Source organism: Salminus brasiliensis, chromosome 16 (genome assembly GCF_030463535.1).
Source record: "Salminus brasiliensis chromosome 16, fSalBra1.hap2, whole genome shotgun sequence".
Taxonomy (NCBI): Eukaryota; Metazoa; Chordata; class Actinopteri; order Characiformes; family Bryconidae; genus Salminus; species Salminus brasiliensis.
Window position 1 is genome coordinate 23,571,364 of NC_132893.1, and position 19,125 is coordinate 23,590,488.

The following is a 19,125-nucleotide window of genomic DNA, read 5'->3' on the forward strand; positions in this document are numbered from 1 at the left end:
TCTTCTCTTTCCTGTGTTGGTGAGTCATTTAGCTGTTACTACGCTAGTCCACACTTTCATTCATTCAGACAGCTTTACAGCAGGAGAACCCAGAGACACAGAATAACCAACAGCGTGTGAGACACAATCATCAGCTACATACAGGATATGAATCATACTGGACCAGTCTATCAGTCCGCTCTGAATGGATGCTGAATGGAAAGGCCAATGTCAAAATGTGAAGAAGCTAGTGGTATTTTTGGAGCTCCTGGGTGGCAAGCTGAACACATCTGATCAATATGACCACTTATTAGTTCAGTTTTCAGAGCTTTTGAGATTTTTTGTATGAATTAATTTGTATGGTAAAGCACTAACGAAGTTTTTTATTTACTATTTGATCTTTCTCCCTGCACTCTTAAAAATAAAGGAGCAAAAATTGATTCTTTAAGCAAGGCCATAGAAGGACCACAAAGACCATAAAGAACCATGTTTGTAAAAGAGAAGAAGCATGCACTTGATGTAAAGGTTCTTTACCAATTTAAAAGCCAATTTTTCACCAATTAACCAAAAGTGGTTCACCCAAAGAACCCTTTGTAGCACCTTAAATGTAGAGCTTAAATTCCAAATTTGCTTCTTTGAAAAGATTTTACCATCTGATAATTGGCTGGTTTAGCTGTACACACATGCACACACACACTGTCTCATTATGTAATCCATATAACTATCCATTCAGAGGGGTCAGCCAAATCGGAAGCTGATACCCTTCAAAAAGTGAGTTGAATTACAATGTCAGGAGAGACTTTACGTCACATTCACCACCGTCTTCCTGGTGCCCTCACCCAGATCCAAGAAACAAAAACAAAATGAACTACAACTGTCTGTACTGCCTCTGTGCGCAGCCATGACAACGCCGGTCTATCTCGTGACGCAGATACTGAAGCTTGACAACTATAGACACACACACAAATAGACAGCACTGTCTCCAAAAAGAGGTGCTCATTCATGCTTTTCTATTGCTTCTGTCATTTGCATGCACAACAATACACATTTGGTTTGAGTGCACTGAACCACGCTGCACTTCAAGGGCAATTTGTTAGGACAAGTGAGAATGCTGCAATTTGAACCCGGATGAGCATGCATTAGCCAAGCAAACTCTGGTGCAGTTCATCTGAAGTAATAATATAATAGGAACTATATGGATCAATCAGTGAACCTGAGCTGTCAGAGGACTGGATGAAGCTGTTTTGATACATGAATGACATACTTTATCATCATCCTTTTTATTGGCAATTATAACGTGTCATTTTGCCTCTAAACCCAAAACTACATAAACCACATTAATAAACTGAATTCTATATTAATAGGCCAATATTTTACAACTGGGCTGTTTATGGAGTAATCTCTGATGTTACACTGTTTGGCAACCAGGGCCAGCTGCTGAAAAACATTATTTATGGAGTGATTGTATATTGCAACATAATGTACTTTATGTTCACTCATATTGCAGTTTTCACTGTGCTTAGGACAGGCCAAGAATATACTTCAACTGTGGTGAAATTACTGCCAGTAGAAGATCACAAACCAGTGGTTGGTGTAGTGTAGCGGATAACAACACCACCTTTCCTGTGGCAAACCAGGGTTTGGTTCCCGGCCAGACAAGCACACTAAGCTATACCAAAACACCAAGAGCCCTTGGACATGACATCTAATGCTTAATTGGCCCTACCTGTGTAACATGATTCAAATGTTAGTCGCTCTGGATAAGAAGAGATGTGTGAGTGTGAAGATCCTTCAAACTGGTAAAGAACCTTACATCAAGAGGTTACTACACTACTTTTCATGAGAAGCATAAATGAACAGCTTACTCTGAGTTTTTTGAACAAACAGAACAAAGTCATGGATCTTTCACCACTAGAGAGAACCTTGAACATTCAGTTTTCGCTGCAGATTGATTGGAAGATTATCTTGTTGTTTAGGTAGTCAATATCAGGGCCATCAATGTTCATCACATCTCCATGAATGTGTGATCAAGAATCCCCTGATGAGAAAAGATAACAGCATTAAGGGCCATCTTCTATATTAAGTTCTGCTTTCTGTTTCTAGAAATTGAATGCTGTTGATAAGAGCAGGACATCTGAGAGATGCTCAGCTTATTATACTGAGGTGAGAAAAGCCTGTAAGGTCTAAAGGCTACTAATGCTGCATTATCATCATCATGAACTCAGAGCAAGACTACTGATAGAGGAATCTCAGACCACACCTACACATTTATGGCCTTATCTCTATCTCTCTCTGTCTCTCTCTCTCTCTCTCTCTTTCTCTCACACACACATATACACACATGCACACATTCAGGAAATATGCTCACTCTCATTACTGTACAAAGACTAGCGAGTTGGCATGGCAACCACAAAGTGCCTATAGCAAGGGTGAATACCGTTGTGGGCTACCAAGCTCTTTGTTGATGTTTCACTTGTTGCCACATTCTTAGTCCATAAGAATACATCTGCCTTTTTGCTGGTTTGCCAGATCCTTAGGCCACCAAGCTGACTGTAACACAGCGCAGGAGCGACAATATAAAATAATTACCTATGACTGCATAGAGGGTGCATATGTACTGAGGCATGCAAAAGTTTTGCATCCCGTTCGAATTACACTGTTTTTTAATTTTCAAAGCAAAAATAAGTTCATATGCTGTACAGAAACATAGTCTGAAACACACCTTTTAAAGCATAATTACTGTTTATTACTACATTTAACATATTACAAAAATGTATGATATGTAAACTGTGCAAAATTAATGGCACAAGCCTGAGATTAGATGTATAATTAAATGTGTAGGTCTCTATGCAGGAGTATGTATAAAGGCTAAATATAGGCAGGAAATGCAAAATGAAGAAGGCGTGAAGAAGAGAATTTAGGTAGCCACAGGAAAAACTCTCTGTCTACTCAGGTTTCAACTTAACTGTCTGAATGTCTGAAAAGCAAGAAGCAAGTCACATACAGAGAAGCTTGTCTTTATATATTGGTCTGAACCCACTGAGCTTTCACTTGTCATTAAAATAGGTGTTGGTTTAACATGAAACATTACATTTAAACCTTCCAGCACATTGATTATAGAGTTTAACCAGCTTAAAACCTAAAAGCCATTCGCTGAAAGAAAGCAATAAATATCTGTGCGTGGTATTGATTGTGTGTTGTGGCAAGATTTGCAGTGTACACCTCAGTAGAATAAGTAAATAAGAAGTCGATTCTGGTTTAAATGACCAGTCATGGTCTTGATTACCTGCACACAAGTCAGAGAGTAGTTGCGGCAGTGTGTGGAAAACAATCTGATACTGATATGAGATAGGCTTGGTAAACTAGATTTCTGGTCAGCTGCTCATTTAAGAGAATAAAAAATAACCCTATCCTGCTTTTATTGAAGTAACTCAACTATCTCTACTATCCAGGAAACTTGCCTATCTATAGATTTTGGAGCATTGCTATGAGGATTTGATTGCATGCAGTGACAAGAGCATTGGACGACCACCACCTCCACTTTATCTCCAACTCCCCAACTCATTCCAAAAGTACTGGATGAAACACCATCATTCCAGAGAACACAGTTCCACTGCTCCACAGCTCAATGCTGGGGGCCTTATTCTCTCTATCCCACAACCTACATTTGCACATTTGTGCAGCGATGGGTGCAACATAAAGTAGCTGAATGCATTCATTAGACGGGGAATCCACAAACATTTGGACATATAGCATATTTTGTATGCTTAGTGACCAGCTGTATGATGTCAGTATTCCATGATACAAACTTATGAGGCATTAAAAAGGTGACTTGCGTCTCGTAGCTGTAATGTAACTTGGTCCCTCAGCAGAACTTAGTGGTTATAACAGTCATTGGAAAACTAAGCTGTAGCTGACTGTGATGGTTTCAGACAACAATAACATGCACATGTTAACCTTTCTGCACTCTGTTTTCAATAACTACCGCAGAAAATATCTGAATATATGAATATGTAACCAACATTCCAGCAATTCAGTATTTAATCATATTTAATTATGTGTAATTGGTTAGTTGGTAGTTTTTTAAGTCTTTGCTCTTTTTCCCTATTTAGTAGCAACATAACAGCCTCAAAAGACAATGAATCTTTATTACATTCATCCAGATAACTGCAAAAATGACAAGTGAGCATAAGTAATTGATGAACATATAACCAATTTGACTTGTCAATTTATTATTAATTAGCAAGTCAGTTCTGACTCCAGGTAATCTGAGCAGTGTATTTCCAGAATATCCATCTTCTGTATAGATCTTGCATCTAAATTTATACCAATACCTTTATCCATCTTTGCTGGCCATCCTCTTCCTCATTAATTTCCAACTGTTCCAAATATCTTTAACATCCAAAATAAGATAGTTTCAGTTTTATTATTTATTTGTTTGTGGAAGTTTTTGATCTTCTTCCTTTTTCTGAATTCTGCTGTTAATACTAGCTGTAAACTGCCCAAGCAGGCAAAAGCTGCCCATTAATTCCATATCTTCACCATCAATCAGTGCCATGACATTTGGATGTTTTTTATATTCAGCTGAAGTCCCATCTATTCACTCTGCTTTTCATCCTTATGTGGGCTTTTAGATACTCCTGATTTTGCACTATGAGTATTATGTCATCGGCATATTGAAGATTTGAGTAAAATATTACACAGAAACAAAAAACATGTTATTGCTAAAAGCGTCCTTTCCTACTAGGCTTTGTCAACCAGGAAGGGGCTATTTGACTTAAACGCAGAACTCCAAACACTGATTGTTGTTTTTTGTGTAACATGTAGAAGCAGGAGATTTCAAAACACAACAAAGAGCAAGCTTTGCTATTACAGAAACAGATCTGTGGGAAACTAAGTGGTATGGTATGGACAAACAAACAACTCTTCCTGAAGAATAAAGAGTATTCTACCACTAAGCCTGGCCAGAGGAATTTCTCTACATTAAGAGAAGACTTCATTTATTTTTGCTTGCTATAGCTCCTCAGGACAGACCTCAATCATCCACCTCAGATCATCACTAAGGTGGCAGCGTTTGAGATGGCAGTGATCACTGGAGGGTGGGAATGGCATTTGGTTTCACTACCTATGCACAAATATCAGATCCATGAAGTACCCGTATGCAATTCCCTGCGCACCGTACATCCTGATTCCTCTGTGAGAAAGATAATTCGCTAAAACTGACACTTAATCCAGTGACCATAACATGCTGTGAAAAGCTATAGCTGGATAAGCTTTAGCTAAGTTTTGACTACTGTTTGTATATCTTTTATTTGCTAAGTAATTAAAAAGGAAGCCTAGTTCTTCCTGAATGAAACCAGCATTATATTAGAATTGGTTCTCGCTTCTGGGCTCCTCCTACAGTTGGGAAGTGTAATTCATGTCTTGAGCCACCACTAAAAGACACACTTTACACATGGATTTCTGAACAAGATGAGAGGTAGAGTAATACTGTATTATAGGATTTACAGTATATAGTATATAGTACACAAATATGACTTGGGTTACACTGTGTTATGCAGTCCTCACAAACAGTTGCTCCTCCAAAGTTACACAGTGCTGAGCCTGGAGTGGCAATGATAGAGACGCTGTTCTCCCTATCACAGGTCAGTGAAAGGTCACAAAGATTTTGAAGCTGTTATTTTAGGCTGAATATGATACATAGTGTTACTTTAAATTGGTGTGTAAAGCACAGTGTACATTTCAGTGTCATGTCTAAACCATTAGCTGTGTATATATTACTCAACAGAACACATTTCCTGAATTGCCCATGACTATATACAGTAGTACATACACACTGGACACACCTGCACACGTAGCCTGCTGCTCTCCTAGTTCAGAGCAGACTGTGGCAGATCTGTCACTGCTGACAGCAGCTGTAACACTAGTTTAGCTGCAGCATTACACACAGCCTCCAATGCAGCCCTCTCAATCTATCTCACAGCAGCAGGCAGGGTGGCGTTTTACTGCTGTTGCCATGGTAATGGGGAAAAACGCTGAGGCAAAAGCAGCTATTAGGAATGTTTTGAAATGATAAACAGAGTGCATTAGCAGTGAAGCATGTTAGCTTACACATACGCACACACACACATGCACAAATCAGTACAAATCAGTGTCTCTCCAAATCAGAAACATTTCCTGGGAGAACTGAGTTTTAAACTGAAACCTCTCATTGTGTCTGTATGCATTTTGGTATGTGTGTGTGAGAGTGTGTGTAAGAGACATAGCTGGAGAAAATAATATCAAGAATACATTGAATTTCCATTTCAAATCTCTCAGTGAGCCACAAAATGATTGAGAGAACTATTTGAGGCGTTTTATATTCATGGACTCTTGAGCTTCCAAGTGAGAACAGAATGTGCATTTGTGTGTGTGTGTGTGTGTGCATTTGTGAAGACCACAGAGACCACACAATACCCTACACATCCTTAGCACAACAACCACAGAGTGAGATAATAGGTATTTCTGTAGGCCTTTCCTGGCTATCACAGCTTTGTATCAACTGTTAAAAATGGCACTGTTAAAAATAAATATTTGAACACCTGATGGACAAATGTTCCAAAAGAGAACATTTCAACTAAGAGAGAGCTTAGACATAAGCATTTAGAATAGTTTAGTTTTAGTTTATATAAACTGTATTATATACTGCTAAAGTTTCTACTAGGCTTTGTTATGCTAGTGACTATATGTGGGAAGGATCTAGTTTACTGAACAAATGCTGGTTATATAAAGACCTCCAAAAAACACCCTCCTTGATTATTAATTACCTGAATTACAATATGCTAATAATAATCGTTATAATATGTTTTCTTATTATCATTGCCATTATAATAAAGAACAGTAACTCATTTTAAAAACATTTATGTATATAGTTCATTTAAATGCACACACACACAGCTTGTCAAGTCCCTGTACAGAAGTACTGCCAATAGAATAGGACCTAATGTAAGGCACGGGCTAGAGAGGTATAAAAGCCCCCCAGTGGATGAGTGGAATTGTGTTCTCTAGAATGATGGATGGTGCTCCATTCAAAACTTTTGGAATGAGTTGCGGAGTTGGGGATGAGGTGGGGTGGTGACCATCCAATATCCTGACCTCACTCCTGTCCTTGGATGAAATCAAATTCTCATAGCAATGCTTCAAAATCTAGTAGAAAGCCTTCCATGAACAGTAGAGACAGAAACAAAAGCAGGATAAACTTTTTAAATACACTAGATTTCTGAAAAAGTATGAATGAGCAGTACTTTTGGACATATAATATATGAGGTTTTGTTCTGACAAACACTATATAAGCAATGCTACATATCATATGGTCCAATTATTCAAACTGTGTGATTTCATAGAAACCAACACATCTACATACAGTATATCTTCCTATTCACCCGTTCACACTGAAAATAAAGAGTGTCTAAACCTGGACTGCTTTTTTAATGCAGCACAACACAGGGGAGTGAGTCAGAGTGTAGGTCATTTACATATATCACTCTTAAAGACACAAAGACAAACAAAGAAAACAAAAGAAAGAAAAACAAAAGAAAGAAAAACAGACTAAATAATAAAAAGAGGTTAAAAAATGTTCACGTAAAAACAGATTACAACTGTTTTGGTCAGAAGTGGTCCCCAGGGCAAAAATAAAGCTCAAGACAAATGCAGGATTCAGGCCTTTTAGGGCTAAAAGGAGGAGAAAGATCTGTGATATAACTCAGACCCTCGGATCCTGAATGCGGCTGCAGAGGGACTCTAAATGCCTTGTATGCGGCTGTAAGGTGATCTATAGTCCTGTTCAGCTATCAGCGTGTTAGAGACACCAGGTCGTTGCTGTTCAGTAAGTAAATGAGATCCTGTGGGACTTGCTTTTACCAAGCTCAGCTCTCTCTTTCTTCTTGTTTCCAAGCCCCTCTCCTTCTCTCTTCCACCACCTATACATCAGCAGGCTACCGAGCTACAGTCCATTTATCTTTCAGCTATACAGCAGCAGCACAGTGAAAAAGTAGCTGAAGAGGAGAGATATAAGCATGCGTGTGCTTGCATGAGTGTGAGAGCACTGACAGAGCTATGCATCACTTTGGCTGAGCCCTATTCTTCTAGCCAGTGCAGTTTTTGCTATATTTTCTGGTGCAGTAAACATTCCATCTGCATCCATATCACATGACTGAATTAGAATAAGCAATTCTCCACCTACTTCTGTATAGATGCAGAGACACAAATCACAGGCTCTTCTGTGTTCGTCGACACAAGCGGTGAGTGTTTTTATGCAATATTTTGTATGTTAGTATATAGATTCAAATGTCTGCATTATCAAAGGATAGACTGAGGCATGTATTTGTGTGTTTCAGTCACATGATCCGTTTCTTGCAGCAGCCACATTACTCATGCTCTCCTCACATCACTCTTACCTACCACTGAAAATATCTATGGCTAAGACTAAGACTGTCTCATAAATACAGTAATGTAGTGTTTATAGATACACTACATGGACAAAAGTATTAGGACACCTGCTCAATTATTTTTTTTCCTGAAATCAAGGGTACTAAAAATACCCTCTACTAGATTTTGGAGCATTGCTGTGAGGATCTGATTGCATTGAGCGGCAAGAATGTAACTGTAACTTAAAGTAACTGAATGCATTCATTAGAAAGGGTGACCACAAACATTTGGACACATAGTGTATATGTGTAATTAGTGAAGAATCCACCACAGTGTGTCAATGAAGGCCATTTAATGTAAGCTACTGACTCCTGCTGGTTCACTGCTGAATAAATAAGTTACATTATTTATAAATAACATATAATCTGGTGGTGCTACCATAGCTTGCTAAGGTTCTGTAGCTAGTGAACTGTGTGGACTTGTCAGGGAGTTAATCCCTTTGAACTCTAGGCTGTGAATTTGAGACCTGTTATTCAGTATTTTCTATTAATTATTTAGTATCTCTTATGAATGTTTCCATATCTAGTATAAAAGAGGTGGTATCTATAATAAATGATTCAGTATCAGTGCAGCATTACAAACCTCAATCAATATGACATCAGTAGTTAAAATCTCAGTGCAATCTCAGTGGCTCAAAGGCTTAATTTTTCCAGGACACTTTATTCCAATGTTTTTAGCAAATTTCACATTTTCCAGAAGCTCCCGTGACTCAAAATATAGTCTCTAAATTTCCAGGTTTTCCACATTTTCAAGAACCCTGGAACCCTGGTTGTCTAGCATCTGATCCAAATGTAAATATCAAGTGGTAGTTCTCACTACAAATTCCCTTATATCACTTCGTCACACTGATGTAATTAAACAGTTCAGTATTGATTAATGTAACAGAAATACAATAAGTGCTTTTTTTCAAACCACACAGCCCAAACAACACATGTCTGGGCTATGAAGACAATAATCAGAGAAATATGTTATGTGAAATATATCTTTTAGGTTACTGAGGGTAAACATATGTAAGACCACACATCCTGGGAAGGTGTGTGTGTGTGTGTGTACACGCACATACCTCACATAAAGGGAGCGTTTCTGATTGGTTCTGAGGGATCCGGATCCAGAGCTCATGCTGTGGTTCATCATCTGCTCTCTCAGGTCATGAATTTTGGCCTCGAAGCGCCCGTACTCTGTAAACACAAACAGACAACAACAAAAAGACTATTGTTACTCTTGTTTAGTACACTGGCTTAAATACAGTAACTTATTCATCACCCCAAGCAGTGCAGTGTGCACACTACGCTACAGACGCTGTTTGACACAGATGTTATTGGCTCTTCCTGCTGTGTGTCCTTTAAGGTGCAGTATTGCGAAAATCTGGCGCCCGCGAGAATCAATACAGGACATCAATACACACAGTCCTGCTGAATCTGAGCTCAGAGATCAGTACAGTACTACTCCCTCAGCCACAAGGTCAGGCTACCATACCAATACACACAGAGAGAGAGAGAGAGAGAGAGAGAGAGAGAGAGAGAGAGAGAGAGAGAGAGAGAGAGATAGGAAAGGAGGGAGAGGAAAAGAGAGTGAGAGACTGTCAGACAAAAGGAAGGACAGAGAGAGAGAAGAAGAAAAAGAGACAGACATTAAGGAAAAGAGAGTGAGAGAGCAAGCAAACCATTCAGAGAAAAAGGGGGTGAGAGAGACTGACAGAGAGAGAAAGAGAGAGAGAGAGAGAAAGCAAACCATTCAGAGAAAAAGGGGGTGAGAGAGGCTGACAGAGAAAGAGAGAGAGCAAGTAAACCATTCAGAGAAAAAGGGGTGAGAGACACTGACAGAGAGAAAAAGAAAGAGAGAGTCCCTGAAAGGCAGAGAGAGTAAGAGCGAGACAGACATTCAAAGAAATCAAGAGAAAGTGAGAGAGGGAAAGGGAGACAGACGCTCAAAGAAAAAGAGTGGGAGAGAGAGACATTGAGAAAGAGAGAATAAGGCTCTGTGCAGGAGTTCACTACCTGAGTAACTTTTGTAACATGCACTACCATTCAAAAGTTTGGGATCACTTGTCAAAAGTAATAATTGTTACACTATATGGACTAAAGTATTGGGACACCTGCTCATTCATAGTTTCATCTGAAGTCAAGAACATTAAAAAATAGTTTGCTCCAGAGAGTCCTATTCTATTCTATTCTATTCTATTCTATTCTACTTCTCTACAGGGACTAGATGAGCTGTGTCTGCATGTGCATAGCTTCACAGATGCAACTACAAAGTAGATGAATGCACTATAAGGTATTTATATATATATATATATATATATATATATATATATATATATATATATATATATATATATAGTGTCTAACCTGACCTTCACCATATACATATCTCTGCACTAAAACTGGGTTTTGAATCATTTTGAAAGAGTGATTCTCAACCTTTGAACACTAGTGTGTCTGTTCAGAGTATTATCATTGACATAATTAGCACTAGCTTCCTCTTGAAGAGCTGTAGTTTGAGAGCTCAGCCGAGTGCAACTGAAGAGGGTATGCAGACTTGACTGTTGACCTTCAGAGTGCAATGACAGTTAACAGCAAGGACAAGCCTGCAGCAGAAACCACACTGAAGGTCAGATCCATCCAGCTCAGCAGCCAAGTACAGCCCCGGGTGAGCAGAAAGACTTTGCTCAGGGCAAACAACAACCCTCACACCACAGGGCCCAAGAATATTTATATGCCAAAAGTCTAAGCTGTTGGTATATACAAGCCAAAGATCATGTGATGTGCATGAAGTCAAGCTTCAGCTGGAGTCATCAAGCTGTGAAGCAGTGGAAAAGATAAAGCAGCAGTGAACATATCTTGGATGGGGTGAACTAATCATCCAACATCAATACCTGACCTCACTAATACTCCTAATGTACACATCTAATGTAACGCCTTCTCAGAAGAGCAGAAGCTGTTACTGCAACCAAAAAGAATATCTATTAAATATGTATAAATATAGTGAATAATATCTATAGAATATGTTTAATATTTAACATTTTAAATTCACTATAACCATTTATTGTTTCCCACACTGTATGTTTTATTTATTGTTTCCCTAATATTTAAAATTCAGCAAATACACAGTCACTGTCGTGCAAAAGCCTTGTATCGATTGTTTACTGTTTACTGAAATACCCCAAAATTGTTTTACAATAACTTACAATGGCATTTTCCATCTCTTGTTGCCATTTTGGAGATATACATATACACTATATGGACAAAAGTTTAGAGACACCTGCTTATTCATAATTTCTTCCAAAATCAAGGGTGTTAAAAAAAATAATTGTCTCTACTGTCCAGGGAAAGCTTTCTACAACAATGCTGTTGAGGATTTGATTGCATTCAGTGACAAGAGCACTAATGATGTCAGGATGTTGGATCATCACCACCCCACCTCATCTCCAACTCCCTAACTTATCCAATAAGTATTGGAGGGAGCATTAAACATCATTCCAGAGAATACAGTAGCACTACTCACCAGCCCAATGATGGGGAGCTTTATACCCCTCTAGGCCCTGCCTGGTACAAGCCATGGTGCCAAAAAGATCATGTTTATCTGTTCTTGACTACAGGGACTAGTCAATCTGTATGTGTGATATTGCACGTCTATGTCAGCAATGGGTACAACTTAAAAAAGATGAATGCATTTATTAGAAAGGGTATCTACATACATCTGTATGTTCAGTGTACCTAACTATGAATGTCAGTCAGATTTAGACTTAGAAAGTGCAAAAATTGATTCATATATATCTATACATATACATATACTTACACACACACACATAATAACACTTAGGAGAAAGTAATACATATTAATCATGCATTAAAAGAATGAAGCATGATGGAGACAGGATAGAGGCTTCAGATGAAAGCACAGTTTAAGTAGGTGACAGTGCACACAGCTTCTTCAGCTCCTTGAGCTTTAGAGAAAGAATTTACCACAAAAAAAAGCCTTTTTGGAGTATAACTTCTATTGAAAATCTATTAAATATGTATAAATATAGTGAATAATATCTATAGAATATGTTTAATGTTTAACATTTTAAATTCACTATAACCATTTATTGTTTCCCACACTGTATGTTTTATTTATTGTTTCCGTAATATGTAAAATTCAGCAAATACACAGTCACTGTCATGCAAAAGCCTTGTATCGATTGTTTAGAGAAGACTGACTCACAATGACACGGCAAGCCTCACTCGCCCTTCAGCAACGCGGTGGGTCTGCTAACCTCCGCTGACCAAACGACCAAAACCACACGCATGAGCAAAAACAAAAGTCTGCATGGAGTACTTTTCATCTTTTATGTACAATGATATGCACACATGCCCTGCCACATTTGCACACGCACTGCAATATTCGGATCTGATCTGTTTGTTTTTTTAAGATCTAAAGAACCTTCACTTGTTGTAAAAGTTCTTTACCAATTTAAAGGTTCCTCTCATTCACACATCTCTATTACAAACATGGTTCTTTATGGAACCAAATGTGGTTCTTGTGGTTTTTACATACAGCTAAATTTTGCTCAGTGGTTCATCGTCCAGCAGTGCAGCCTGCAGAAAAAAAACCTCCCAAAAACAAGTAAATAAACAGTCCATGGTCCACATCTCCAGCAGATAGAGAGAGAGGGAGAAACTGTAAGAAAGAACAAGACAGAGACTCTAATACAACTGTTTGTATTGTCGTTTGCCTTTACATTAACTTTCATTAGAGCTAAATACCATTTCTCACTCCTATAAAGTTAGAAAGTCTTCCCTGGACAGCAGAGACATTTACTCCAACAAAAGCAGGACACATTCTTTTTAATACCCTTAAATGAGCTGGTGTCTCAATAGTTTTGTCCACATAGAGGTTTTGCTACGACAGCTAAAAACTGGTCCATGTTCTTCTGCTTGTTTTCACTGGTCTTTATTAATCATGAAACAAACCACATTTAATCTTTAATCCAGGCTACACCAAAATAAGGCGCCGTTCAGGGTTTTAGTCGTATGAATCCTTCTAAAAATAGATCCTGCATCCTTGGTGACCTAATCTCAACCAAACCCAAAATCAGTGCAGGAGGACAAGATGCTTAACTGTAGCACACTGCAGATATACAGAACAGCTACCTCCCTCCACACACAAACACACCCACACGCTTTCATATGAGGACGGAAATCAGTACAGTGCAGTACACACCTACCTCTGTGAGTCCAGATCCACCCCCCCCACACACAGCTGGGATCCTAAAGGTACTCCTAGCCTCTTAAACACACACTTCGGTAAATCTCCGGGGCACACAAACACACACACTCTCTCCCTCGTGCTCGTGAGATGAAGAGTGCAACAAAGAACAAAGGCTGGACCAGCGAGGTGTAAGCTGCAGCGTGGAGTGAATGAGTGATCGAGGTAGAGAGGGAGTGAGTGAAAAGAGCGAGAGAGAGAGAGAGAGAGAGAGAGTGAATGAATAAGAGGGAATAGTGAAAGAGCGAGGAAGAGTAGGACACGAGTGTCTCAGTTTAGCGAGATGCTCAGTGTCTGCAGTGTGTGAGGGATTGGCCGCTCCCCATACGAGCACACATATACACACAGCCACACACACACACACACACACATATGCAGAGTCTGCCACGCTGTGATTCTCTCTCTCTCTCTCTCTCTCTCTCTCTCTCTCTCTCTCTCTCTCTCTCTCCTCTCCTCCCTCTTGCTCTCCCTCTCTCCCAACACAGAGCTCTACTACAGGCTGTAACACTAGAGTGCCTCTCTACAACCCAAGCACATTAAAGCCATGCACGTGTCTTTCTCGTTCCTTGTGAACTCTCCCTGATCAAAAGGCGCAGTGGATTTTATTCTGGGTGTCATCTGCTCTCTTTTAATCTGCCCGTGATTGCTTGGCTCGCCTCCAAATAAAGAAAATGCCCAAAACAGAGTAAACAGCGACGCTATCAGTAAAGTGAATTTTTTAAATTAAATTGAATTATTTATTTCCCTATAAACAAACGCCACACAGTTTTTCTCATCTTACACATCGCTCATCTTACGAGTCTGAGAACGTCAGCAAGCCTTTGAAGTGATAAAAGTAGCAAATGGTAATTTTTAGTTTTCCTTAGTTAAGAGAAAATCGCCCATTAAATATCAACCATTGTGCAGTCTTATTCTGTATACTCCTCTTATATGAAGAGTCAAAATTCTGAGCACATCTCGCACTACACATGTGGCTGGTGTGGCGGAGCCGGGGACCCGAGGCTTTTGAGGGTCTGAGTGTGTTGTCTGCCCGGCACTGCTGAATCGCAGACAATACTAAAAGAGGCACTGTGCTGGCTTTGCATGTAATGGAGGAGATCTTATGTCCTTACCCTCCTAGTGTCAGGAGTATTGCTAGTGCTATAGGAAGCTACGATTGTTAATCTTTAATTGCTAGTACCAGACTGGGAGGAAAAATTACATAAGAAAAGACAACACAAAGGTCACAAAAAAAACAGAAAGTATGGTGTTCATACTTGGTCCGGAAGGTGAATGCCCAGCCTAGTTTCCCTACTGTGGCACAACTACTAAACCTGGTGGCTAACTGCTGACTTGGATCAGGAATTCAGTCGTCAAGAACCAGCGCTTATTTGTCAGATGGTGAAACTGTCCACTTAGTAACCCTAACAGAAACTTGGATAATCCCAAAGATCACCAGTCTTCCAGCCTGCTCTTTCTTCCAAACCTCAAGACCCTTCATCAGGCCATCAGGATCAGGCAGGAGAACCGGTTCACTGCTAAACTCTTTATCTTCGAAACATCAGATCTCTTCATCTGATTTTATGTAGTCACTGTCTCTAAAACCTATTCCCTATTATTGCCGTGTTATCATCCTGTTGGGAGATTCTGACTTGACACTGAAAAGAGACTCTTTACCATCTCATCTCTTTACCAACCACCTCAGATGCTTTTTTTTTGATACTGTCATTTTCTTACAGTAATTTGAAACCAAATATGATAATTTCTTAATATCTTTCCCCCATCCCCCTTGTACTTCATATGCTGTTTCACCCTCTGCTATAGCTTGCAGTAAGAACCTTCCACCTTTCCACCTTCTCAGTTCTCTTACTTTCAGAACTGCTAGCCAATTCTGCTGCTGCCACCCTCAGCTCAGCTCCCTCAGCATCTGTAGATGGATTCTGCCTTCCTGTCTAAAAACTGTCACCACCTTCATATTCCACTTCCTGGCTGTCAGATGCTCTCCGATTCAGCAGAACATTATTACTAGCTGAGAGAAAATGAACAAAATTTGACTCGCCAACCGACCTGGAAAAGTATCAAGTGCTGCTTACCTCATTCTTTTCTTCCATTACTGCAGCAAAAATCATGTTTCTTCCAAATTAAAACATGCTTTTCTAACCCACATACTGGATACAGACTATTCTCTACCTGTACTTCTGTCCTTATTCCCCTCTGTTTCTAGATGTACAATCTATTGGAGATCCACAAACCTACCCACGGGAGCTCTTATGAAACCCTGACGGTAAAATATATTTTTGGTCTTCACCCAACTTAATATTTCTGCCACCTTTGACATTGTGAATCATAAAGTAATTAGGAATTGGACATCAGGAATCGTTCCCTCCCATAGTTCTTGTCATGTTGTCAACACTAATCTTCAATTGGTGTTCTCTACATATACTAAAATTACTGAACTCTGTAGTCATTTCACATAGCTTTTGCCACTGTAATGCTGAAGATATATAATTATATTTCTCTTGTTCTCCTTCTGTCTCTCATGTCTTACAGAAAATAACAGATTTAACAAAATTCTTTCTTGACACTGTTTATCCGTCACATGCTGCTAAGAAGTGGTTCTGGAAGGCCAGCTACATTCTTTCCATACACATAAAGGACATACATTACATCCACTACAGATCCAGCACATTCATACTGCATAACATTAGAAGACTATGAATCCTCTTAACAACAGGCTGTAAATTCTCATGCATTAAACATTATCCATTATCCATTATCCTAATTATTCCTGCCATAGGTGTAAAAAAACAGATCATGAGTCACTGGTTTGATTTCTCAAATCTTTGTAATGCTCCGGTCTATTGGAACTGCTGACACTTAGGGAGAAAGATAACAAACACCAGATGGAGTTTTCCCAGATACATGCTCTGTTAAGCTTAGTTCTGAACTCCAACCTGAGAGAGACAGCTGGATTACGAAAGGTCCATGATCAGAGATTTTACAACATGTGGTAAAGATAGTATTTAATGCTGCACTGGAGTGAAAATAACAACAGCTATTGCTACAGAAGAGCCATGGAGAGCCAATAGCTCCCATACATACAGTACTCACAAATACACTACAGCATAATCATTATGTACTTTCAAGCGAGTGAAGGACCTACTCTAACAAGTGTATGTGTGTGTTTATTATGTAAGCATGTGATCATGAGTCCTCTGAGAGTGTATAATGCCTGCAGAGCAAAAGAGCTTGATTCTACTCAGTCACAGGCCCTGGTTTAAATGCTGGGTGACACATCACACATTGCTATCAGTCTGCTCCTTCTATTGCTTCTAAATGATGAATTTAGAAATGCTGACAATTCAACAGGTACTATGGCATGCAAAGTAAACTTTTTTTTTAAACTAATAGTGGTAATAACCCCCTTGGCTCAGATGACACTAGCAAGACTTCTCGCACATTGAGTGCATCCCAAGGGCATAACAGTGGTGCCCCACGGGCCATTGATCCCAAAGGGGAATGACAAATTGCTAGTGTCATCTGAGCTAAGGGTGGTTATTCCCATTATTAGGTAAGTGGTCATAATATTTATATATGACTATGTATTTTTATATAATAATATGTAGATCCTTAAACCAGCTCTTACACTTTGAGACCTGGACCTAGGTACCCATGACCCATCACTGATTGACCAGTTGTCCTTGCTTGGACCCCTTTTGATAGGTACTAACCACTGCATACTGGGGACACCCCACAAGACATGCCTGATTTTTCGTAGATTCTCTTAGCTATCACAGAGGCATCTAGCTATCACAATTTGGCTCTTGTCAAAGTGGCTCAGATTCTTATTTCTCCTGCTTCCAACACATGCCCTTCAAGAACTGACTGTTCACTTGCTGCATAACAGATCCCACACGTTGCCATAATAATAAGAGAATCAATGATATTCACTTCACTTGTGAATGGTTTTAATATCGTGGCTGATGGGTGCATTTCTTGCTATGGGGTAGTAGTGTTTGATATGTTTAATATTGTTAGTCTATATTTAGAGGCTCATCTAAAGTGAAGTGCTTTTTTTAAACAGCTTACTGGTTATTATATGTACTAATACTAAAGATACACAATATATTATACATTTAATACTTAAAAATTGCAAAGACAGGCTTCTCAGTCACTTAAAAACTAGGTATATATTTCAGAGCCCCCTAAATTTCAGATAACACCCTAAGGACGCAGCGAAACGGCTTCAGTACTTATTCATCTCCTTCCAAACAATACAGAATAAGCTAGTATTCTGTAATGATACAGGTAATCTGGGCCCTGACTGACATATAACATAACAGAGACGCAAGACTGCATAACAGAGGCAGCAGAGTATTAATAATGTCAAATATTAAATATATATATATCATAGAGTTCTGCAAATTCAGCATCATGTTAAATGACCTCGACATCCCTTATACAGACGACAGACACACTCAGACATGCACATGGATATCCAGCTCTCCTCTCATTGTAAATATCCCAATCAGAGTGAGTAATCCTTCTAGGCGCATGCAAGGGAAATGACATGTCTGTGTAGACAGCAGCTGTCAGAAAGTAATCACTTCTTCCCTGCAGTCATCACACTGTACAGCTCTTTATTAGGAAATATTGGAAAACCTGTGTTATGAAACTCACAAGTGGAATCTCTTTGTAACAGGTTTTTGATGAGTGCGGGTCTGTGAGCATGTGCGTGTGCGTGTGTGCGTTTGCGTGTTTGAAAATTTCTCCAGGTGCTGCTATGGAGGCTATAGTTGTCAGACAGAGTTAGCGTCTGAACGCTGGTGATGTCAGGCCGTCTCCTCCAGCAGCCTCACACACTCCAATACCAACAGGAGAGTACGCACACATACACACACCCAAATGCCAGCAATGACAACCTCGCTCCACTGCAGCTCACCCAGCTCTTCCATTAGAAAATGCCAGCTCAAAAGCCCCTCGCTATTCTCAAAGCACAAATAAAAACTTCCGACAGCTGAGGGCAGCATTCGAGGACACTCTTTTAAAGCTTGCGTATATAGTCTCCAGTTCTAACAACTACTCACTCTTTCGGGATATGAGTACTTTTATCAAACAAAGCATTAGAGATGCCCCAATACCACTTTTTTGTTTCTGACCATGATAATTAAAGCGAGTATCAGTATATTTTTTTATTAAAAAGCTTTAAAATGGTAAGATTCTACAGGCTAATAGAAAGAAATAAACATCTAATAACCAGATCACATGATCACATCAGGCCAGGAGACTGTAAGGGCCATTCCAAAGCTGTAATTTGTGTCTCTTCAGGTTGTCCATGGTGGTTTTATGTGTGATTTGCATCCTTTTCACAGATTGTCTGACTTTTGCATCCAAATGTTGATGGTATTTTGTTAAATCCTTCTTTTCTCCATCTGTGCAATATTGCTAGAG

General features: G+C 39.3%; 1 protein-coding gene across 31 annotated transcripts in view; it reads right to left on the reverse strand.

Annotated features, from left to right (window-relative positions):
• dlg2 (discs, large homolog 2 (Drosophila)) overlaps positions 1-19,125 on the reverse strand; it is a 297,266-nt gene that overhangs the window by 19,930 nt on the left and 258,211 nt on the right. For 28 of the 31 annotated variants that reach the window (XM_072659077.1, XM_072659057.1, XM_072659051.1 and 25 more), the window contains one exon: positions 9,509-9,623. In XM_072659077.1, coding sequence (XP_072515178.1) covers positions 9,509-9,623 — 115 coding nt within the window. Of the gene's footprint in view, positions 1-9,508; positions 9,624-11,949; positions 12,083-13,650; positions 13,993-19,125 lie in introns of those variants that run through there. The other 3 variants (XM_072659073.1, XM_072659074.1, XM_072659072.1) reach the window with 3 other exon arrangements.